Consider the following 25,000-nt stretch of genomic DNA (forward strand, 5'->3'; position numbering starts at 1 on the left):
GTAGCTTCCCCATCTTGCGCAGTGAAACAGCTTGGGCACACGAATGCTAGAAGAGGACCTGATGAATAGAGGAAGATGGAAAGGTGGCAGGAGAGACTGAAGGAGGGGGAAAGTGGCAACATAAATGGGTTAAATGGAAGGGAAGGTATCTTGAGGGGTGACGGGATAGGATGGGCCATGGGGAAAGGAAAAATGAGGGATTACCTGTAATAATGGAAAGGGGACACAAATTGTACGGTATGATGGGAAAGGATGGTGATTCCTGGTCTGGAAAAAGGGCTGAATACAAGAGGTGACTATGGTGTGTGTGTGTGTGTGTGTGTGTGTGTGTGTGTGTGTGTGTGTGTGTGTGTGTGTGTGTGTGTGCGCGTGTGCGTGTGTGCGTGTGCGTGCGTGCGTGCGTAGCCTGCACCTTCCGTGTTTGTGTGACGTGACCATGGTGTCATTATTCCGGCTCAGATTTTGGATCTTACTGAAGTAGGCTCCTTTTAAGACGTTAGAAAGTTTCCATTCTTGCCAGCGCACAAAGGTCTCCTTTCCTCGGGTAGGAGTGAGGGAGAGCGGGGAGGCAGACGAGGGGCCCCTCCGTGAGCGGCTAGCCACACACCTCTGACCCTCGCTGATCATGTTCATACCCCCACAGAAAAACACCGGCCAGAATGGTGGGAAGCCGCGCCTGGACCTCAACGTGGAGGCGGCCTGGGCCCAGGGCTTCACCGGCCGCAACGTCACCACAGCCATCATGGATGACGGTAACTATGTGAACCCCTGTTTACCACACCACACACTAGAAGGTGAAGGGACGACCACGTTTTGGTCCGTCCTGGACCATTTTCAAGTCGATTGTGAATGGTCCAGGACGGACCGAAACGTCGTCGCCCCTTCATTTTCTAGTGTGTGGTCTGGTCAACATTCTTCAGCCACGTTATTGTGACTTATCGCCTGCATATTTGAACCCCCTCTTCTGGGGGGGCCCAAGCGCTTTAGTGTCCACTCGCGAAACCTGTACATCTTTTCTCAACGATGACGATCTCGCTTCATGCTGGTCGGTGTTCAATCCCCCCCAGACCGTCCAAGTGGTTGGGCACCATTCCATTCCCCCTCCCCCGTCTAATCCCAAATCCTTATCCTGACCCCTTTCAAATGCTATATAGTCGTAGTGGGTTTGCGCTTTCTCCTGATAGCTCCCTTCTCATGATTTCCATCTGTGAGCTCCGAGGCACTGAGAAGTTATCTATAATATTATTAACCCTCAGGTCGAAAAGGACCTCGCAGCGTTTCGAAATAAATACAACTTAAACCGCCATGACTAAGGAAAGATGTACAGGTTTCGTTAGTGGATGCGTCACTGATGGTTGAGCGCAGTGGTTACTGCTACCATTACAACCCTCAGAAGTGTCAAGCTAATGTGGCTCTTGAAACACAATTTCAAGGGCCATGTTTCTTGTGTTGATGATGCAAGAAAACACGTGTGTACATCTGGAAGAGGAGTGTGAGAGAAGAGGTCACAGATTATGGTCAAAAGAGAGTCATTTGTCTCTCTTGGATGAGAGAGAGAGAGTCATGGATGTAGAGGAGAGTGATGGTGGTCGGGAGAAGAGCGGCATGGACCAAGACAGTCTCCCCCCTCACTGCCATGGGTGTGCAGGGAGGAAGTTGATAGCACAGACAGACAGGCAGATTGACAGTAAATGAAGGAAAAAAATATATCAAAGTGGAATTGTAACCTTCCCTCGTTTCCAATCTGGCACTCTCTCCGCCTCTCACTGTATGTATGATTACTTCCCTCCCTCCCTAGCAGTATGTATGTATGATTACCTCCCTCCCTCCCTAGCAGTATGTATGTATGATTAACTTCCCTCCCTCCCTAGCAGTATGTATGTATGATTACCTCCCTCCCTCCCTAGCAGTATGTATGTATGATTAACTTCCCTCCCTCCCTAGCAGTATGTATGTATGATTACCTCCCTCCCTCCTAGCAGTATGTATGCTTCACCTTGTTCCTCTACTTGCAGGCATCGACTACATGCACCCAGACCTGCGCAATAACTACGTAAGTATCAGACTACCAGCGTGACCCAATATATGCTGTACTACCATCACACAGCAATACACTGCAGATACCTCTTGATCCACACAAGGGGGCCCCTGTTTACACCCACCCCTCCCCCTCTCATATACCCTCCCTCCCCCCACTCATATATCCTCCCTCCCCCACTCATATACCCTTCCTCCCCTCACTGATATACCTACCCTCCCCCACTCATATACCCTCCCTCCCTTCAAACAATCCAGCGATCACACGGCTCTTGTCTTACCTGGTAACTTATTCCATAAATCTATAACTCGATTTCTAAACGAATATTTACCAAGATATTGTGTTCATTCTATATCACGGTATCATGCCCGAGCTGCATGATCTATATGAGGTTGTGTAAGGGCATGATGAAGCTCACGAGTAGCATTAAATTCTTTGAGGAGAATCTTGATGCCATTCGATGGGATCGAACTGGTCTCCGTCGACTGCCCAGTCAACGCCCTCCTGGAGGTACTTGGGGCTGAGACGCCTGGGGCTCATAATAGTGCATTAGTGGCGTGTCCCCTGGGAAGTCCACGGATGTCAGTTTGATCCCCATCGAATGGCATCAAGATTTTCCTCTAAAGATTTGATGGTAGTTGTGAATTTGATCATGACCTTATGGGGCACCATATACTGCGGATCGTGCAGGTCAGGTATGGCACAGAATGATTTATTGATTCAATTAAGAGCCCTAATAATGATTGTTCCGTTTTCTGTTTTGGGTCCTCTGGTAGTTTAGCATACGGGCATTTTAGCACGACAGTTTCTTAATGTTGTCACCTTAGGTTGACAGGCTGCATTGACACCACACCACACACACACACACACACACACACACACACACACACACACACACACACACACACACACACACACACACACACACACACAGGCGGGGATAGATACAGAGCCACCTACTACCCATTTGATTCCAGAGTGGTAACTATCCTCACCGAATGACATTAAACCACACTTCTCCTAATTAAACTCATACAACTGTGGTAAATATGATGCTCAGAAGACAAACGTATATAAAGGTAATAATATACGAACATAAAGAAACTGCTCATCGATTTTCCAATACTTTCTCATCCCACCAGAACGCTCGTGCCAGCTGGGATTTCAGCAGTAACGACCCCTTCCCCTTCCCTCGCTACACCGATGATTGGTTTAACAGGTTAGTCCCCACACCTACGTTCCACCAATCACAGGGCACCTTCGCCATGACGGCATTAATCAGCTGTCTCAGGGGGGAGATGTAATGTACAAAAGGAGAATATTTGTGTTTCTGTGGCAGGTGAACCCGCGCCACTCCAAGCGTGTCTGAGGTGAACCAATATTAACATTATGATGACTGGTATTTATGTATGGGATGTCTATGGTGCGGGGGGGGGGGGATACCGTCGCTGAGAATCTGTCGACGGGGTTGTCAAGCCGTTGACGGGGCCTTCCCTGGGAGACGGTCGTGTGAGTTGTCAAGCCGTTGACGGGGCCTTCCCTGGAAGACGGTCGTGTGAGTTGTCAAGCCGTCGACGGGGCCTTCCCTGGGAGACCGTCGAGTGGGTTGTCTAGACGTCGACGGCACCATCGTTTAGATCCTCGTGTGAAGTGGGCCACCGTCACTAAAAAGCAATACCCTATCGAGGTCGGCCGCCACAACTGCTCCTCAACTCCGGCAAACTTGTGAGAAAAGGTCCAGGTCTCTCTCGCTCCAACTTGTACACGAGGGCCCCTTACGCCTCCCAGATTTCTTTTTTTTCGCATTGTTCTTTTAACAGGTGTGAGAATGGTGGTGAGGGGAGAGGAGGGGATGACGAAGGCGGAAGGTGGAGCGGTAACAGAGTGTGATGAAGGGGAAGGTGAAGGGTGGGGAGTGATGGTGTGTGGGAGTGAAGAGATGAAGGCTGCCTACAGGCGGTTTTTTTTTTGGGGGGGGGTGAGTAAAGAGGATGGAGAGCCACAGGTGAAGGGAAGTTTAGAAATGGGAAATAGAGTGAGAGTTATGACTGCAGGCGGACTGTCCGCCTTGCTAATACGATGGGTGGGTGTTGGCAGCTAAGCTAAGCTGGATCTCTCTCATGTCGGGGAGCTGTGAGTGTGTGAGAGGTTCTTCACATGTGTTTCAGCATATATACTCGCCTAGCTGTGCTTGCAAGGGTTGAGCTTTCGCTCTTTGGTCCCGCCTCTCGACCGTCAATCTACTGGTGTACAGATTCCTGAGCCTACTGGGCTCTATCATATCTACATTCGAAACTGTGTATGGAGTCAGCCTCCACCACATCACTTCCTAGTGCATTCCATTTATTAACTACTCTGACACTGAAAAAATTCTTTCTAACGTCTCTGTGGCTCATCTGGGTACTAAGTTTCCACCTGTGTCCCCTTGTTCGTGTCCCACCCGTGCTGAAGAGTTTGTCTTTGTCCACCCTGTCAATTCCCCTGAGAATTTTGTAGGTGGTTATCATGTCTCCCCTTACTCTTCTGTTTTCCACTCTTCTGATATGTCTACCCCTGTCAATTCCCCTGAGAATTTTGTATGTGGTGATCATGTCTCCCCGAGCTTCTTCTGTCTTCCAGCGACGTGAGGTGCATTTCACGCAGATAAATCCCATACTAGATAAAACTGTCCCTAGCCATTTGTGTATGAAGGATTGGGCCGGTGAATCGCTCTCAGATGGGTAGAAATAAGTAGGGAGGAAGAGAACGCCTCCTCTTCCTGGTTCTCTTCCTGGTTCTCTTCCTGGTTCTCTTCCTGGTTCTCTTCCCCCTCTCAACACCTCTCAATTATATGCATCCTTTGATGAAGAGTTTCCAGTCTCTCATCAATGACATGAAGAGGATCCAGGTAAAAACGAAGGCGCCATTCATGTTGCCGTCCCATAAAGGAAGTCTGGACATGCGAGGAAGAAACAGATTTTCAATCTGGTGTTTTCTTCATTATCGAACTATTTAAGAGTTGTAATACCTGGGTGAAGTAAGAGAGGAATATGCACATTCGACACACCTCGCCTAGTGTGCATCTGATATATCTGCTACTGGGTAAATGTTGTATATAAATGTTCTATGACATGATTTAAACAACTGACTTAACACAGTGTCTACACTGCGCGTAACACCCACGGGACACAGATAGCTACTTGTAACACCCAGGAGACACAGTTACTTGTAACACCCATGGGACACAGATAGTTACTTGTAACACCCAGGAGACACAGTTACTTGTAACACCCACGGGACACAGATAGTTACTTGTAACACCCAGGAGACACAGTTACTTGTAACACCCACGGGACACAGATAGTTACTTGTAACACCCGTGGGACACAGATAGTTACTTGTAACACCCGTGGGACACAGATAGTTACTTGTAACACCCAGGAGACACAGTTACTTGTAACACCCACGGGACACAGATAGCTACTTGTAACACCCATGGGACACAGATAGCTACTTGTAACACCCACGGGACACAGATAGTTACTTGTAACACCCATGTGACACAGATAGCTACTTGTAACACCCATGGGACACAGATAGCTACTTGTAACACCCATGGGACACAGATAGCTACTTGTAACACCCATGGGACACAGATAGCTACTTGTAACACCCATGGGACACAGATAGTTACTTGTAACACCCATGGGACACAGATAGCTACTTGTAACACCCACGGGACACAGATAGCTACTTGTAACACCCATGGGACACAGATAGTTACTTGTAACACCCAATGGACACAGATAGCTACTTGTAACACCCATGGGACACAGATAGCTACTTGTAACACCCATGGGACACAGATAGCTACTTGTAACACCCACGGGACACAGATAGTTACTTGTAACACCCATGGGACACAGATAGCTACTTGTAACACCCATGGGACACAGATAGCTACTTGTAACACCCATGGGACACAGATAGCTACTTGTAACACCCATGGGACACAGATAGCTACTTGTAACACCCATGGGACACAGATAGCTACTTGTAACACCCATGGGACACAGATAGCTACTTGTAACACCCATGGGACACAGATAGCTACTTGTAACACCCATGGGACACAGATAGCTACTTGAAACACCCATGGGACACAGATAGCTACTTGTAACACCCATGGGACACAGATAGCTACTTGTAACACCCATGGGACACAGACAGCTACTTGTAACACCCATGGGACACAGATAGTTACTTGTGACACCCGTGGGACACAGATAGCTACTTGTAACACCCAGGGGACACAGATAGCTACTTGTAACACCCAGGGGATACTGGTTATATGCCATTCCACCATGAGGCTTGTATATATAAATAAAAAATATACAAGAGTTCTTACATTCTTGTACAGCCACAAGCACCCATAGCGTTCCGGGCAGATCCTTAATCCTAATTCCCCCCCGGAATACGACTCGCCAAATCGTTGAACAACCAGGTACCCATTCACTGCTGTATGTCTATTAAGCCTACATTTAATTCTCTCCAAATCATCTTACAACAAGTCAACCACTGCTAAACCCGCGCGTCGCGTTACAGAGCAATAGATACGAGCAATGTTAGGATAAACAAAGCGACCTAATAATCACAATCAAATATTACAAGTGAGACGCGCCGCGGGAGGGAGATAGTGAGGGTGGGACTGAAAGGCGACGACTCCCGCTCGTACAGTTTCCGAGGCTGTTAACGTGTATTGGTTCGCCATCAAATACTGGAGCTTATCGGCTTTTAGACATGTCGAGTCCAGGCTGTAATATTCAGCCGCCCGTACGTCCGATTAGATCGTGGAGTTGGGAGGGGCTGGGAGCAAAGGGCAGTGTGTACACCACCGCTGAAGGGGGCAGCACCACCTTCTCCAAGTCATGCAAGAAGATTACTGTGGAGAAAATTATAGGTCATCTCCGGGCTCAGCCGCTTACAGGAGATTTTTCCCGCGCTAAGTTCACTTATTCTTGGTGATGTGGTGAGGGCGGCGCCCCACTGACCCGCAACACGCTAACCACACTATTGCCTGTTGTGATCAGACGCCTGAATCAGGCTCTATATTGATTGTTTGCCTGTACCTGCCTGTGTGTGGGCGTGTGTACTGTGTGTATTCAATTAGAGATACGCGAGACAGTTCTAGAGCTTTGCCTCTCACTCCTAGGTAGGTGCAGCAGACGCTTGACTGTAAAGCTGCCGCCCAGTTGGGAAGTTTTCATGCTTGTAAACTGTTTAATAAAAGTAACCAAAGCCATCAAAGATTGAGGAAAGATGTACACGTTCGTAAGTGCTTGCGTAACTGCTTCGTGAATCTAGGCCCTGGTGTGAGGACGGGTTGATTAGTCTATGTAAAAGGGTTTCTCTGTCGTAATTAGGGGTTTAGTGGCTGGATTAGCGAGCACTTAGCGTTTGTTTGAGGATAAATTGAATTTAACTGTCCTGTCGTTCGAATTCTATGTGAATCTAGCCAAAAAAATGTGGATTGAGGTGTCTTTCACAGCATTCAGTTTTCACAACTTCTTTCAGAAAAAGTTTCTCATGGTAATGGATTTGCTGTGAGGACGGGCTCAACAAAACTGCCACATTGCTTCTACATAATTATTATTTTACAAATTTAGCCCCAGTTTGTTTGGTTTGAGTATTTGTAAATCCCAATGAGTTCTCAAATTGAATACATTATTGCATTCGGCTACAGAAAACGGTAATATTTGAAAGAGAGAGCGTGATATTATTGGTAAATAGGTCATTATATATTTATCATGTTATAAAGAGCATCATTAATCCGCGTTAATTTTCAGCCATGGGACGAGGTGTGCTGGGGAGGTGTCGGCCGCCCGGGACAATGGTGTGTGTGGAGTAGGCGTCGCCTACAACTCCCTGGTCGCAGGTAAGCTGATTGATAAAGATTAAGCTACCCATGAGGTGGCACGGGCATGAATAGCCCGTAATAGGGTAAGCTCCAGTTCTGCTTTTATTCTTCCCAACCCTTTGAAGAGTACATAGTGCCAAAGGTACATAATGTGCTTCTAAACTCCCCACTGTAACTATTTATTTCTAACTACAGTACTGTATGTCTTTTCATATTTAGTTTGATGTATGTTTAAGTATTCATTTTATTGAGTACATATATTTTTTTCACTTTAATATGCAAAAGACGATTTTGTGAGATTTAATAAGATGACGACGAAGTGGAAATTATAATTTGATTAAATTAAGAAAAGATACACTATACAGTAACGTGAAGATATTTTTTAGTTGGAAAGAATATACAAAGTAATAAATTTTGTTAGCAAAAACGATATTATAGTAGACGTTGATAGTGGATAGAACTAAGTTGACCAGACCCCACACTAGAAAGTGAAGGGACGACGACGTTTCAGTCCGTCCTGGACCATTCTCAAGTCGATTGTGGATAGAACTAATTTAATTTATGCTGATAGCAAGTACAACTTTGTACAATGTGATGGTAAATCAGTTGCAAAGTATTTAATGGTATGAAAATATAAATAATGCTAGTTGTAGCTAGTTACATGAACTGTAACTGTATTCTGTACTTCAATTATGCCACCTCCTACTTTTTCTCTTCTGAACGTATCTGAACGTACTCATTGTACGTGTTCCATCTTCCAGGTATCTGAACGTACTCATTGTACGTGTTCCACCTTCCAGGTATCTGAACATACTCATTGTACGTGTTCCATCTTCCAGGTATCCGAATGTTGGACCAGCCATACATGACGGACCTAATTGAAGCAAACAGCATGGGACGAGAACCCAACCTCATCCACATCTACTCGGCCTCATGGGGACCTACTGACGATGGCAAGACGGTAGATGGACCTCGGAACGCCACCATGAAGGCCATCGTCAGGGGTGTCAATGAGGTGAGTGACGCCAGTGAGGAGTCAGGTGAGATCTGGTCAACTTTGGAGAGGAGAGATTAGAGTAAATTGGATAAATATGCTGACCAGACCACACACTACAAGGTGAAGGGACGACGACGTTTCGGTCTGTCCTGGACCATTCTCAAGTCGATTGAGAATGTACTCATTGATCTTGTACGAAATCGACTTGAGAATGGTCCAGGACGGACCGAAACGTCGTCTTTCTGACCAGGGGGAGAAAGATACTGGCAGTATGGGGCGTTACAGTTTATTGAAGATTAAATTCTGCAGAACATGTAAATATATAAAGTTCACATAAAGTAAGTAATTATATAAAGTTTATATTAAACACGGTTTATATTATAGACTTAACAAAGTTGATATTATATAAAACTTAATATTGAACATGTAAATATACAAAGTTTCAAATATAATTTAAGGAATATATAACGTTTATATTAAAATATATAAAGTAAATATATAAAGTAAATATATAAAGTAAGAATTAACAGTAACAATTCCAAGGACTAGATTTAACTTAAAAGGTACACCCGTAGTAAGTATGAGACCTTAGCCTATAGTGACATGGAAACTAATTCTGCAGAAACCTAAAGGTTAACTGGTACTAGAATTAAGGCCGAGTGCAAATGTGTAGTAATTATATAACACTAGGATATAACAGGCAGGACACAAAGAATAACTAATAAGTGAGAGACCACATAACACGTAATGTACCCGGCCAAGAGGCCGTAAAAGACCTAATGGATAAGGAGAAGGGGGTGTGACTACAAGTAGGGCTTACTAGCACCTAGACTGGGCAAAGTATTAGCTGCGGACAGCGGGACACTTGGGGACCGGCGCTGCACCCCCCTTCCCACATGCAGTGGGGAGACAATCGGGACAACTGTGCAAAGCATGACGGGGGTACAAAAGCAGCCGCTTGCAAAAAGGGGGGGAGGGTGGGGTTTTGCGAGGGCAGCGGCGAGGGCAGGCGGAGTGAGGCGGAGCCCCGTTGTTCGCCCGTATTTATACGGCCCCAAACTGCCCGCGCAACGCCGCGGGACGCGCTGCGCAATTGTTTCTTTCTCCCCCGCCAGAAACATCCCCGCTTGTGATGCAAGCAGTGACCATTTTCTGACCAGGGGGAGAAAGATACTGGCAGTATGGGGCGTTACAGTTTATTGAAGATTAAATTCTGCAGAACATGTAAATATATAAAGTTCACATAAAGTAAGTAATTATATAAAGTTTATATTAAACACGGTTTATATTATAGACTTAACAAAGTTGATATTATATAAAACTTAATATTGAACATGTAAATATACAAAGTTTCAAATATAATTTAAGGAATATATAACGTTTATATTAAAATATATAAAGTAAATATATAAAGTAAATATATAAAGTAAGAATTAACAGTAACAATTCCAAGGACTAGATTTAACTTAAAAGGTACACCCGTAGTAAGTATGAGACCTTAGCCTATAGTGACATGGAAACTAATTCTGCAGAAACCTAAAGGTTAACTGGTACTAGAATTAAGGCCGAGTGCAAATGTGTAGTAATTATATAACACTAGGATATAACAGGCAGGACACAAAGAATAACTAATAAGTGAGAGACCACATAACACGTAATGTACCCGGCCAAGAGGCCGTAAAAGACCTAATGGATAAGGAGAAGGGGGTGTGACTACAAGTAGGGCTTACTAGCACCTAGACTGGGCAAAGTATTAGCTGCGGACAGCGGGACACTTGGGGACCGGCGCTGCACCCCCACCGCAGGCCAGCGGCCGGACCCCCCCAATCGACTTGAGAATGGTCCAGGACGGACCGAAACGTCGTCATCCCTTCACCTTCTAGTGTGTGGTCTGGTCCACATACTTCAGCCACGTTATTGTGACTCATCGCCTGCATTTGGATAAATAGATTGGACATGAAATTTAATAACAATACGTTTGGTTAGGTTAAAATTAAATTATGGAATTATGATTCATAAATCCACTTTTACATGATTCCTTGTCAATATGTAAAGCTATTTCGACATATGTGGCCAAACTGACGACCCTTACCAGTGTATTTGCATAAAATGAAAGCAAATTCAATCTCTGAGATTGTCCTTGTCCCAGGAAGATTAATTTGCTATTTCAAATCATTTTATCTTGCTAGCGCGGTGGTCACTACCACAGATACATTGTGAGATGACTGTGGTACCACTACCACAGTCTACTCACAACTGATTTGGTTTAATGTTCGATTCCCGAGTATTTTGCGGCATGTTTCTTTACAACAGATGTGTCTGTTTACCTAGTAGTAAATATTTAGCGGTAATCTCTGGTGGGGGGGCCGCACCCGCCCCGCACCAGAGATAATCTACTTGGATTATTGTATCAAAGCATGGAGACCTCATCTTCTGAAGGACACAGATGCTTTGGAAAAAGTACAACATCGGGCGACCAATATCTTTCCAGAACTAAGTCAACTCTCTACCAGCAACAATTGAAGGCCACAGGGCCAACAGTACTGCAAACCAGTCATAACAGGGCGGATCACATCGAAACCTTTAAAACACTGAACAGTTTGAGGGATGTTGATCCAAACAGTTTGTTCAAAGGGACAGCTCTAAAACAAACAAGGAGCAGGGGATTGAGGTTCAACAAGCCACAATCCAGGACTGCGAATAGATATTTTTTCACCCACAGGGTTATAAACCCATGGAATCGCCTACCCGCAGAAGCCGTAAATGCCAAGACTGTTAAATTTTAAAATATAGTTGTAAAAAAGTGCAAATAGGGGGGGGGGGAAGGAGAGAGGACCTTTGACAAGCCGTCGGCTTCCTGTCTCCCTCCCCCCCCTGTCTGGGGAGGGGTGACGCTAGTTGAATTACGATGTACTAGTTTCATTGTTTTCTTTTTGGAGAGAGTTCAGATGTAGGTTGCAATTTTAACCAGTTAGAGGTTTGTATTGGTTCACCTGAGAAGAAGAAGAAGTATAGAGAAGAAGAGAAGCTTGAGAAGAAGTATAGGTTAGGAATTGTCTCCAAAGAATTCTCAAAGAATTACTCATTATTGCTGTCTAAGATAATTAGACGAGCCAAAACTAAATACTACGAAGATAAATTTACCCAAATAAAGAGCAACATTAAACAAACTTGGAGAACAATTTCTCAAATATTGGGATCAAAGAAGTCTTTAAATAACAAACCGACTCTCCTGTCTAATAACGATGGTCAGCTTTCAGCCTCTGATTCTGCTATTGAGTTCAATAGGTTCTTCTCTTCCATTGGTTCATCCCTTGCAAATGATATTCCATCTTCCAGTACAGACATTAATGACTATCTTTCAGGTAACTATCCACAGTCTCTGTACCTAAAGCCTATTAATTCCACTGACGTCAATGAGATAATCCTTTCCCCTAAAACCAAGTCTGGTGCCCTTGAGGAGATACCAACTTTAATTTACAAAAAAGCCTCCAGATCTTTAGCCCCTGCTATTGCTTTGCTCTTCAACAAGTCACTTGAACTCCAAACCTTCCCAGATATTCTAAAAAAAGCGAGAGTAACGCCTGTCCACAAATGTGGTAATCTCACAGATGTTAACAACTACAGACCTATATCTATCCTGCCAAACTTGTCAAAAATTTTTGAAAAACTAATCTATAAGCAGCTTTACTCATATCTAGCCAAACTCAATATACTTAGCCCTTGCCAATATGGCTTCAGACCCAAAAAAAGCACTAACGATGCACTTATTAGTATGCTTAACTCAATTCATACAGCTCTTGATAAAAATGAGTTCCCTGTTGGGTTGTTTGTGGACCTGCGTAAAGCTTTTGACACTGTCAACCACCAAAACCTTCTTCTTAAATTACATCATTATGGAGTCAGAGGACACTCCCTACAATACCTCAAATCCTACCTTACTGACAGGCTCCAATATGTTTCTGTGAATAATACAATTTCTCCCACCCTACCCATCAACATTGGTGTTCCCCAGGGCAGCATACTTGGCCCTCTCCTCTTTCTCATCTACATTAATGACCTTCCAAATGCCTCCCAACACCTCAAACCAATTCTATTTGCTGACGACACAACCTTCATTTACTCCAGTCCTGATCCCCTTGCTCTAAATACCACAGTAAATACTGAGCTAAATAAAGTCCATCTGTGGCTAACTGCCAACAAACTCACCCTTAACAAAGGTGACAAACTCACCCTTAACAAAGGTGACAAAACCTTTTATATTCTGTTTGGCAATAAAGTCTCTAATCAAATAAATCTCAAAATAAACAATACCCAAATTTGTAACAAATTAGATGGCAAATTCCTTGGCATTCTCATTGACCACAAGCTTAATTTCCAGGGACACATTCTAAACATATCAAAAAAAGTTTCAAAAACTGTGGGCATTCTTTCTAAGATCAGATATTATGTATCACGCCCTGCCCTGGTGACTCTCTATTACTCCCTTATCTATCCATATCTCAACTATGGTATTTGTGCTTGGGGCTCTACTACCCAAAATCACTTACATCCTCTAATTACTCAACACAAAGCTGCTATTAGGACAATATCCAATTCTGGCCCCAGACATCACTCGGTACCCCTACTTAAATCTCTGAATATGTTAGACATTAAGTCACTGCACATTCTCTCATGTGTATTATACATATATAAAACGCTAAACTATAATGCCAATCCTGATCTCAAAAGCTTCATAGAAGGTTGTATCAGAACCCATGAGCATCACACCAGAAATAAATACAGTTTTGATATTCCTAGAGTACGACTTAATCAAACTAGAAATGCTCTACAAATCAAGGGGCCCAGAATGTGGAATGACCTTCCCAACCATGTTAAAGACTGTACCTCTCTCAACCAGTTTAAGTTAAAAGCGAAGCTATACCTAATAAATTCCCTGTAACCTACCTTACCCTTCTATTGTCAACCAATGTCTGTTTTTTTCTTTAAAGAGCGCTGTTTGTCGACATAATTGTATTTGTGCTGCTTTTTCATCTATGTTTTCATTTCTTGTTTTCATTCTACTCATTATGCTCAATTAGTATTAAGCTTGTCATTTAAGTTTATCATGCCCGAAACGCTTTGCGTAATAGTGGCTTTAGGCATTGTATGTACTAGCTCTACCTATAAGTCAAACAATCCTTGTAAATATTTATTGTATGTATGTACCTTACCTAAATAAAATTGTATTGTATTGTATTATACCTTCCTTTCTTGGTGCCTTCCCCGGTCAATGGCAGACATGACAAAATCTAAATGTAGAGTGCTTATATGGTCATTGCTCCCTGTGCCTCTCTGAGGGGGCCAGGTTCTGGCTCGTGGCCCCTGGTAGGCACTAGAGCTCCGAGGACTAAAAGCACCAAACTAATATGACACGTGTCAGTTTGATAGCTTTAGGGAGCCTCCGGGGCTCATCCAGAAAATTTTCATTACATTCAACGCTATTTTTTAATATTATTATCATCATCATAGCTATCTGTATCTATTCACATATCCATTTATATTATGATGATTTACCTCGGTCATCTGTTGCAGGGTCGTAATGGGTTAGGCAACATCTATGTGTGGGCTAGCGGGGACGGTGGCGAGGATGATGACTGCAACTGTGATGGTTATGCAGCCTCCATGTGGACCATCTCCATCAACTCTGCCATCAATGATGGTTCAAACGCTCATTACGACGAGTCCTGCTCCTCCACGCTGGCCTCGACCTTCAGCAATGGTGCCAAGGATCCCAGCACTGGTGTGGTTAGTCTCCACTTGTGATTATTTTATACTTTATACCTGTCCTATACACTGCTAACAATGTTACAGACATTTGTTAGTTACAGACAAATGTTACAGACATCAATGTCACAGACAAATTTGACATAACAATGTCAACATTTGTTCAATGTTACAGATTTATTCATTATTCATTTATTGATTATTTATTAGCACCCGTAAAATTTTCATTCCTTCCATTGTTTCTTGAAACTCCGACATCAGCATCCGCTCATTTTTCCTGAATATTCCTATACTACATATCCTCCACTTATTCGGAATCTTCCATTATATAGTTGTCCAATTGCTCACTTCACTCCCTGCAACTATTAATTGCTTTTGCACTCTACGTTAAGCAAGTAAATATCAAAATCAAGTTGTCAAGCCACTATAGCTATATTCTGCATGCCAACTTAAGTACATGACTACAGTCTAGTAAGAAGGAATATTTTATCAGCTGTGCACCAACATTGAATTATAAACAAATAAACAACAGATGATTGTCATGCCCTTCAAGAAGACCTGGACAAAATAAGTGTATGGAGCACCATTTGGCAAATGGAATTTAATGTGAATAAATGCCATGTTATAGAATGTGGAATGGGAGAAAATTGAAAACTTGATAGGGAATAATTCCTGAGACCTGGTACTTTAAGAGCAAGAAATAGATTTAATCTAACTAAACAAAGCTACTGAAAAAATATAAGAAAATTCACTTTTGAAAACAGAATGGTAGATGGTTGGAACAAATTAAGTGAGAAGGAAGTGGCAGCCAAAACCGTCAGTACTTTCAAAGCATTATATAACAAAGAGTACTGGGAAGACGGGACACCATGAGTATAGCTGTCCTGTAACTACATTTAGGTAATTACACACCATAAACAAATAGAACCCCAACTGCCCTCTCCATAAAACCATGGAGAGAAGTCAAATATCCTTGTTCTATTTAGTAGGGTAGGAGGCCCCCTCAACAGGAGGCTGACCTCTCAGGGATAGACACCTGAACCCTCCAGGGAAGGCAGGGGCAACAACAACGAATAAGGAACACCAACGAATAAAGAACACCCCTGAACTTAAAGCCACACAATAAGTGAGGCAAATAAACACACCATGGGAGTTTGTATTTATTTGAAGCAAACACTAAAGTTAACACTAAAAACTGGAACACATACAAGACAGAGCAGGGCACAGTTCAAAGGATGGCCAACACTTATCTGGAAAACTGGGACCTGAAAGGCTAAGAGGACATTAAAAACAGATGTGAGCAGTGTTGCACCAAGTTAATAACTGATGGGGTGACCCCATGTTGGATCAAGAGTTCCTGGGGCTGCCACTTGGCAACAAGGGGGGGGGATGATGAGTAATAGAGGATGACAGACGTCTGAATGATATAACGAACGTGTTCCTAAGTGTCAGAGTATTCATATTAGCCTTTGTGTTATTTGTGTTGTTTTTCATTATCTATCTTATGACTCATTTTCTTTGTTAGGGTAATCTAGCATCCCTTACTACTTGTACCTCTGTGCGGGAACCAGGTTTTGGCCTCCGGTAGGATTTTTATGACTAATAAATAACTGGTAATACTGCACATTATATATGTAGACCCACAGGGAGTCATCGGAGAAGCCTTCCCAGAAAGCTCTCCTAGAAGTAAGGATAATGTAGGTCCTTTTACCATCGGCTGTTTTTCATGAAGATATAGCACAGGGATCAGAGATCTGCCCAAAACTGAGGAAACCAAACGGAATGGTTTGACAGGTCATAAGATATTGCTTGAAAAATAGAAACTAAAATGAGGAAAAAATGAGCAATTATCAAAATATACATGACCGCCACCTGATAGTGGTCCAGGCTTAGTTTCCAGGAGCGCAACCCTTGCATTAAATGAGTTATTTTTGAAGATCTTGTTGAATTTCTGAGGCTTCTGTTTTATTATGTTGCAGATTTTTTGAGGTCATTATATACATGGGATAGAGAGATGTCCCAGAGACCTCTAAAAGGCTACTTTTATTCTCTTACTGCTCAATGAAACACAATTAGATATCATAGTTTACCACATAATCTGTTTCTAATATTGCATGGTCATTTTTGCTACCTACACTTTGGTACAGCATTTTGAATTTAGATTATCCCCTAACCTAGTAAATAATTAAATATAAACTTGATGGTATATTGCCTTTCCTTCTTAGGCTACCACGGATCTGTATGGCAAGTGCACGAAAACTCATTCTGGTACTTCTGCAGCTGCACCAGAAGCTGCAGGAGTCTTTGCTCTTGCTCTGGAAGCTAAGTAAGTAATTATTATTGTAATTTATTGAAAAACCATAGAAATTAAATTTCTGAGAAACTACCTGTTTATTAAAATCCTTTGAAGGTTGTGAGCTCCATCATTGTCTTTAAGATAATATTTTACCATATTTTGTGAGACATCTTTCACAGTATTGTTTAAATAATTTTTGTAAATGCAAGAAGTACAGCATTTTGTATTCATCACTCAATTGGTGGCACAATGAAGTTACAATTTGTTTGATGTACCTTAATAGGAAATTATCTGAAGTGTTGAAATGAATTACTTGTTATGAATGTAAAGCATGTTTCACTTTTCTTGTCTTCAATTAAGTGATAGTAATAAAGGACTGTGGGATGGTTATTAATTTCAGGTATGCAATGATGATTTGCGTGACTGGAACTTCTTAAAAGTTCTCTTAGATGTCATGCCACATGACCGTAAAACGACTTTCATTTAAAACCTGCCAACAAACCAGGCAGAGTGGGTAGGAAAAACATTACAGTATTAGCATAGGATCCGAAGCTGTCGAAATTGAAGCAATACAAGAATTACAAGACCAGGAAAGTGTAAACATTGACTCAATACATCCAAAAAGGTGAACTTATGCCAATATCAGGCTATACAAATACAGAAATAGAAAGGAAATTGATTGCAGTCACCATCATCTTAGAAAATGCCTAAATTTACTTAGGAAGGGAAAATGTCATTTTTGCCCAACATGCTGGCATGTCCATCCAGACAGGGGGGAGTGCATGGTACTGGAACAAACAGAATGTATCATACATAAAACCATTCACAGCTACCACTACACCCATCAACACCTATTACAGGGCAGAAAAAGTTCAATATGCCCATGCATAGAATCAAACTGAATCCATAATGGACCTCCCTGATAAACCAGTTAATCAACCACCTTAAAATCCAGCTGGAAAAAATCATTAGGGCAAATGGGGGGACATTTGACAAGCCGTCGGTTTTCTGAGTAAATAACTATGTGGTTGAAAATAAGCGTTGCTAGTTAGCTTTTTAACTGAAATTATCACAATTATTTTTCTTTCCCAAGCCCCAACTTGACGTGGCGAGACATCCAGCACCTGACAGTCCTCACCAGTAAACGCAACTCGCTGTATGATGCTAAGCGCAGATTCTCCTGGCATATGAATGGGGTTGGTCTCGAATATAACCATCTATTTGGGTTTGGAGTGTTGGATGCCGGTGCCATGGTGGCTCTGGCCCGAGACTGGGTTACCGTCCCTCCTCGCTATCACTGCCAGGCTGGCATCTACCGCATACCCAAGTTAGTCCTCTTTCTGAAACTTGTAATGTTTGCTTTTTTTATGCTTTCAGCTGAAATATAACAGAACCTTTTTCTAAAAACTCATGCACACCACTTTAAGTGTTAATTAAGTTATTAGCATATCTGCCCTGTCATCTGTCTGGGGCACCATTTTGATTAAACTTTCATAATTATGCAGTACAATATATTCTGTTTCTACACTCACACCCTAACATGCATTATAAGCATGCACATTTCAGTACAAAGGCACACATTCAGTACCAGTAGTAAGATCAGACAAGAAATTCTGATCTTAAGGGTAACAAATTTTCACACAATTTAATCACTTATGTTCTTGTTTATTATCAATTATAATAATAATAAACAAATAAAGATACATGTATCCAGTAGAATTTAAGAGCAGACCCTTCTTAACAAAAGATCTTTTCAAATTAGTTACAAGACTGATCTTGCATCTCATATTGCATATTATATTTAATATACAGGTCAGAGTATCAGTGATAACTCAGATGATTACTGAAGTGTAATTTCCAAATAAAAATTACTGTAATGTGAATATTCTAGCTTATAGGTTAATAATTTTCACTTAATGTATCAGACTCATGCTTTCCTTACATACTTATTTAACTTGGGCTTACATTAGCCATGAAATATATTATTATAATACACATATAAAAATGTGTATTTATAATAAACACTTATTGAACCATGAATGAATCCTGGTGTTTTACCTAAACATTGGCATTTAATATTGGCCATGATGAGGGTTCGAACCTATGCAGTGGGTGTTCCCACACACACGCCCTTGTCAACTACACCATGACATGGTCAGGGTCGTGGCCTAGTAGACTAGGGCGTGTGCACGTGGGACTACCCACAGCATAGGTTCAAACCCTCATAACGGCTCCTACGGATTTTCTCATTATAAATATTATTATTTTGTTCCTTCGCAGAATGATATCTGTCAATAAGTCAGTTGTGCTGGAAATGGAAACGGATGCATGTGCAGGCACAGACACTGAATTGAATTTCCTTGAGCATGTTCAAGCCGTCATTACCCTCAATGCAACCAGGCGTGGAGATACCGAGCTCTTCCTTGTCTCTCCTATGGGAACAAAGTGAGTTTCTGTATATAAATCAGCATTTCATTCTTATCCCAACCACATATTTGTAATATATTTTAGGATAAAGTTTATTTATTAATTTTACAGATAGGACCTGCCTTTTACAATTAGGACCATGAATGGTCCTAATTGTAAAGGGCACAATAGGAGGTAACACAATAATTTGTTTGTTATATACTATGAGCTTATATTGATGACCCCCAAGGTCGTACTACTGACCTTCCCTAGGATGCAACCCCACAACAGTTGACTGACTCCAGGGTCCCTATTTACTGCTTAGTGAACAAAGGCATTAAGTGAAAGGAAACATGCCCAACAATTTCTGTCTCACCCGGGATCCCCAATTATGAATCGCAAACGAGCCAGTGTTGATAAGACTGTAAACTAAATATCTTAAGACAATAAAGTCTTAAGAAGCTAGTTACAAAATTCAATACACATCGTCACGTCAACAATGGGCTTGAGACCGACCACAAGTTCCAAAACTCTGTTAATTTTTTAAATCCAGCTAGAAAAAAAATCATCAGGAGAAACTGGGGGACCTTTGACAAGCTCCCAGCTTCCTGTCCCTGTCAAGGCACTAGTGTGTTAGTGGCCCTCAGGTATATTGATGTTTCTGATCCCATTTAGTCTTAAATTACTCCCCATTGACCTTCTGTATTCACCTTTTTTCACATTATGCCTAAAATGCTCTGTTTATAAGTTGCTTTGGCATTGTACCTTGCTTACTTAGGAATCCTATACTGTACTATTCTTGTATCCTATATATGTACTGTATGTATTTTTTTTAAATAAAATATTACTATTATTATTATTATTATTATTATTATAAAGTATTATTGTTATTAAGTAGATTTTCCAACTTTGTGCACTGCAGTTGCTCTGCAAATTTGACACTTTAAGTCATCTTTGGAAAACCTGAGTGACCATTCTCTCACACCTAAGTGGAGCAGAGTTCCACAACTGATGTGTGTGCCGAAAGGCGTCCACTGCAAAGGCTCCGCAGTCGGGAAAGGGCACCGAGACCATGCTGACACGAAGAGGTCCACCTCCGGGAGCCAGTATGTCCGGCAGAGCAAACTGAAGGAGTCGGCATCGACCGTCCATACCGGGGATAGGGGAATGAACTGAGACAGGCCATCCGCTAGGACGTTGGACACTCCCAGGATATAAACCGTACTGAGAGCCAAACCCCCAAAAAACCAGCAGACGAGCCACTCGAAGCGACCAGCCCCAAAGAGGCAAGGACCGAAGGGAACCCCTGCGGTTCAGGCAATGAACCACCAGAGAACAGTCCGAATGGAGCCGGATGGTCGAACCTCGAGCGACCCGAACCCTTCGAAGCGAGACAGCCAGACCACCACAAAGGCACAAACTCCCGCACCGTGCTGTGAGCCTGATGGAAGGACAGACCCCACCACCCTTGGCCAGTCGAGTGAGCACTGATCACAAAGCTCCAGCCGAGTGATAACGTGTCTATGAATACATCGAGCGAGGGCTCGGGTAGGCGCCAAGGCACTCAACCCCAAAAAACTCGTAGGGAAAGCCGACGACGCAGCATCTGACGCAAGGCCTCCGGAGGCTGAACCCAGTAATTGCGAGAGAGAGCCGGAGGGGGCATCCCGAAGGAACCAGAACAGACTCCAAAGCCAAACCCAACCCAAAGGGTAAACCAGCATGGCGAAGTTCAAACTCCCGCACAACTGCCCAAGCAACTGCCGAGTGACCTGGGGACCCCCTCCCCCCCCCCCCCACCACCACCACCAGAAACAGTTAAAGGTGGGCCTGCAGCTGCAGCAACACCTCTGAAGGAAGAGACATGGAAGCGGTCCGAAAGTCCCAAACAGGACCCAGCCAGTCTGAACCTGGGACAGAACCAAATGAGACTTCCGCCACTTCACTTTCATTGTGCTTTCATTGGGATATATTCCTTCTCTCATGCAGTTCTCTTCTGCTTCAGTTCCTGAATCTATATTTTGTTTGTTCTCTCCACACTGCTTGGTGGGAGGGTCTTGGTTAATATTCTTCTCTCCTTCTCTCTCTTCTCGACCTAGCATTGCCGTATTGGATGGGGCAGAGTGGGGGCTAACACAGTCCAGTGAGGCTCTGCCTGTTCCTCGGTTTACCTTCCACTGGACTCTAGTTGTTTGTGCATGCTACTGTGTGTGGCTTTGCTGTCTTCCTCCTGCTCCTTTCCGGGTTCCTGGAGTCTTGGATGGTGTTGGCTCTTTTTGTTATGTTGGTGTTCGGTATTGACTTTTCATTGGCATAGTTTCACACACCATGTCTTGTGAGTTTTTTTTAATTCTCAAAGCCTTCTTGGTCTCTGGTGAGGGGATTTTCGTTTTTCTTTTGTTTTCTTGTTTTGCTGTCACCCCTTCAGTCCATGGCTCTTCTTTGTCTTTATTTTTGTTGTCCCATAACTTCCATTTGTTGACTTTAGGAGCTTCATGCTCTCTTTTTGCAGTGTAGCTTCTGTTTTAACTTCAACTGTCATCAGTGGATGTCAGATAGACGTTAACACAACAAAAATACCCACTGGGTTGGTGGTTGATGCCTGGTTGGTTCAACCAGGTGTGTGTGCATCATTTATTGGGTCTGGTTATGGCCATTCATCATTCCCTCTGCACCACTAGTGGTGCATGGGGGTCACTTTGTGGACCCTGTATTCCTAGTCCTTTTTCCAGGGCCTGTTTATCTGAGGTTGTCCACAGTGTCATCCAATTTAGCCAGCCTGAGGTTTACCCTCGGGCCTCTGATGTTTGCAAATTTGAGTTCTGCTTGCAGTGTTCTCTAACATATCTTGGGCTGATATTCATGCTCAAGAGGTTTGGCAGTCCAACAGTGCTAGTTTCTCAGTACTTTATCAATGTTCCAGATCCGTGCCGGGCTTCTGTGGCTTTCGGTAGAGTGACCTGTTACTGATTCCCTCTTCTTTGGAGGTTACTGGCATCTGCTCTCCTCTGCCTCCGGTGAGTTCCCCCTTATGTTTTCTTCTCCGTGGTAAGATAGCAACAGGGAGCCACCACAAGAAGCCTTCTCAGAAAACTATGCATTGAATGGAATAAAATGCCTCCTTCTGGTGGGTCCTTGGTGGCTCCCTGGATCCTCCCTTCTCCTTCCGGGGCTTCAGTTTTCATCTTCCTGATGAATAATTGGCAAGATGGCCGGGTAGATCAAGTGGCTGGGTGCGCGGCCATCTGGTGGGCAGCCGCTTCTAGCGGATTCACTGCCTAATGATCAGGTGGATTGTTTCAGGGTCTCATTTTCTATGTTGTGTTTACCGAACGTCTCTCTGTTTTGTTTCATTCTACAGTACTTTTTTGGAGGCCTTTTCTTGGTCCGAGTGATCTAGTATGCTCAACTCCCTGCACCTCTATAGAGTGGGTCTCTGTTAGAGTTTACAATGACTCACCTGGTGTGATTGGATTTGAATGGTGCTATCCAGGTTACAAGAAACAGGGAGCCACCAAGTACCCTACAAGAAACTGCCATTTCATCACATTCAACGCTGGTTTTTGTACAATTCAATATATCATAGCTGTATGCAGTATATATTTTCAAACATCCAAATTTATTTAAAATACTACATAATTTTTTTGTAAAAGTATGACATGCTTATTACATTATAAAGAAATTTCATATCATCCCTCCAAAACATGATTATTGATTTATGCACTGTACAGAATACAGTATTAGTTGTTCTGCATATATTTACTATTCAAGCTTGCTGTCTAATGTATTGCTCACTTCTTACAGATCAATGATTCTTAGTAAGCGTCCCAATGATGATGATGGCCGAGATGGTTTCACCAAATGGCCATTCATGACAACTCACACATGGGCTGAAAACCCCCGGGGTACTTGGAAGTTGGAAGTGAGTACCTGGGACATAAATAAAATGTTTTTATATAAAGTTCACTCATGAATAGCTGAAGAAAACATAAAAGAAAAGCACCAGTTCATTGCCCTTAGGGGCTGGACACTGCAAGTAGCTGTTCAATTGGTTTCTAGGGGTTTGGTTCTCCATATTTTTCACATTTGGGGAGTGCCCAGGTCTCATGGATGGTCTGTCCCAGATCCTTCCTGTCTCCACAGAATGGACCACAGACACTGCTTCCTTTTTGTGACTTTGCAAGACGTCTGGGCACCCTGATGTTCTAATCACTACAACAGTACAAATTAATGTACTAATCACTACAAAAGTGCACAAAATGGCTCATCTCATTCGTAGCCAAAAGTCTCTACGAAGTGTGATCTCAAGTGATATCTCTGTGTCGGCTTGGAATCAGCACCTTCCTCATTACACGGCTCCATTCCCCAATCGTGAGGCCCTTACAGTGGATGCCTTTCAGCTGGACTGGTCATGGTAGAGGGTTTATGTACCTATTTACCCAGGTCCAGCTGTTGCTCCAAGTCCTTGCAAGTTGGAATCCTACTAGGAGGTGGTACTTCTGGTTCCTTGGTCGCCGGCTCAGCCTTGGTTTCAGCTTTGGCTTTTTTGCTAATATGTCCTGGGCTGATATTCAGGCACAGGGGTTTTGGTGGTCAACCAGGGTACTGGTGGGCCAGTACTTGGTTAATGTTCCCAGTCTCATCATCTTTATGTTTCTTTTGGTCGTGTCTCTCAGCCTTCTGTCTCGTGAGATTGTGACTGCCTTCAGTTCCTTCCCATCCCTGTTTTTTTACTCCATTGGTAGTTAACTTCAGGGATCCAGAAGGAGCTCTCTCCAGAAACTCAGAATTGAATGTAATGAAACTCCAATTTCTGGGTAAGCCCCTGTGTCTTCCAGATTCCAGTCCCATCCTTTCTAGGTGTCAGTTGGGGGTGTTTTGTGTGTATACCTGCTCCAGAACTGATTGCTCTAGCCACTAAAGAGCATCAGCCCTGGTCTCCCCTACCCAAATGAGTGGGAGGAGTGAGGCAAACGACCTCCTGCTTCTTCTGAGAGGTTCACTCGTTTATTTACATTGTTGGGGGAGTTCATTCAGCGGATTGTAAGGTTCCAGTCTCTGTTGAACCCAGAAGTACACTGTATTGGCGTGCAGACTTTCTCGATGCCTTTCATGGTGAACTTACAGTATATCAGCTGCTCCTGCACCTCTGTGAGGGGCCCCAGGTTCTGCTTCTAGTCCCTGGTAGGCCACACTGAACACCACGGCTCATGCGATCTAGTAGTTGGGAGCCATCTCAGCGAGATAACTTCGGGGAAACCACTGGAGCTCACCCGGAAAATGGCATTTCATTATATTTAGTGCTCGGTTTATGTACCAGTTAGTTATATGTAAGATTCAAATTAAATATTATTCGCTTTACATTAGTTACACATGTTGACAATGAACTAATTGCTGGTGTTTATGTGCTTGCAGGCTCGGATTAACAGTTTAGGACCTGAGGAAGGGTGGATCAAAGAGTGGACACTAATGCTTCATGGGACACGAGAGGCACCATACGACCATCTTCCAGTCAAGGACCCACATTCAAAATTAGCTATAGTCAAGAAGGCTCACGAAGACAAAAAGAAAATGTAGATATTATAGATTTAATTATAATAC

General features: G+C 43.1%; 1 protein-coding gene across 1 annotated transcript in view; it reads left to right on the top strand.

Annotated features, from left to right (window-relative positions):
* The window catches only part of amon (prohormone processing protease amontillado), a 252,356-nt gene that overhangs the window by 221,673 nt on the left and 5,683 nt on the right, over positions 1 to 25,000 (top strand). Inside the window, exons 4-14 of the mRNA XM_045753517.2 lie at positions 644 to 752; positions 2,016 to 2,053; positions 3,181 to 3,257; positions 7,864 to 7,952; positions 8,774 to 8,949; positions 14,506 to 14,718; positions 16,923 to 17,023; positions 18,087 to 18,320; positions 19,274 to 19,438; positions 23,204 to 23,321; positions 24,815 to 24,972. Coding sequence (XP_045609473.2) covers positions 644 to 752; positions 2,016 to 2,053; positions 3,181 to 3,257; positions 7,864 to 7,952; positions 8,774 to 8,949; positions 14,506 to 14,718; positions 16,923 to 17,023; positions 18,087 to 18,320; positions 19,274 to 19,438; positions 23,204 to 23,321; positions 24,815 to 24,972 — 1,478 coding nt within the window. The remainder of the gene's footprint in view (positions 1 to 643; positions 753 to 2,015; positions 2,054 to 3,180; positions 3,258 to 7,863; positions 7,953 to 8,773; positions 8,950 to 14,505; positions 14,719 to 16,922; positions 17,024 to 18,086; positions 18,321 to 19,273; positions 19,439 to 23,203; positions 23,322 to 24,814; positions 24,973 to 25,000) is intronic.

The sequence above is a fragment of the Procambarus clarkii genome, chromosome 29 (genome assembly GCF_040958095.1).
Source record: "Procambarus clarkii isolate CNS0578487 chromosome 29, FALCON_Pclarkii_2.0, whole genome shotgun sequence".
In the NCBI taxonomy this organism is placed as follows: domain Eukaryota; kingdom Metazoa; phylum Arthropoda; class Malacostraca; order Decapoda; family Cambaridae; genus Procambarus; species Procambarus clarkii.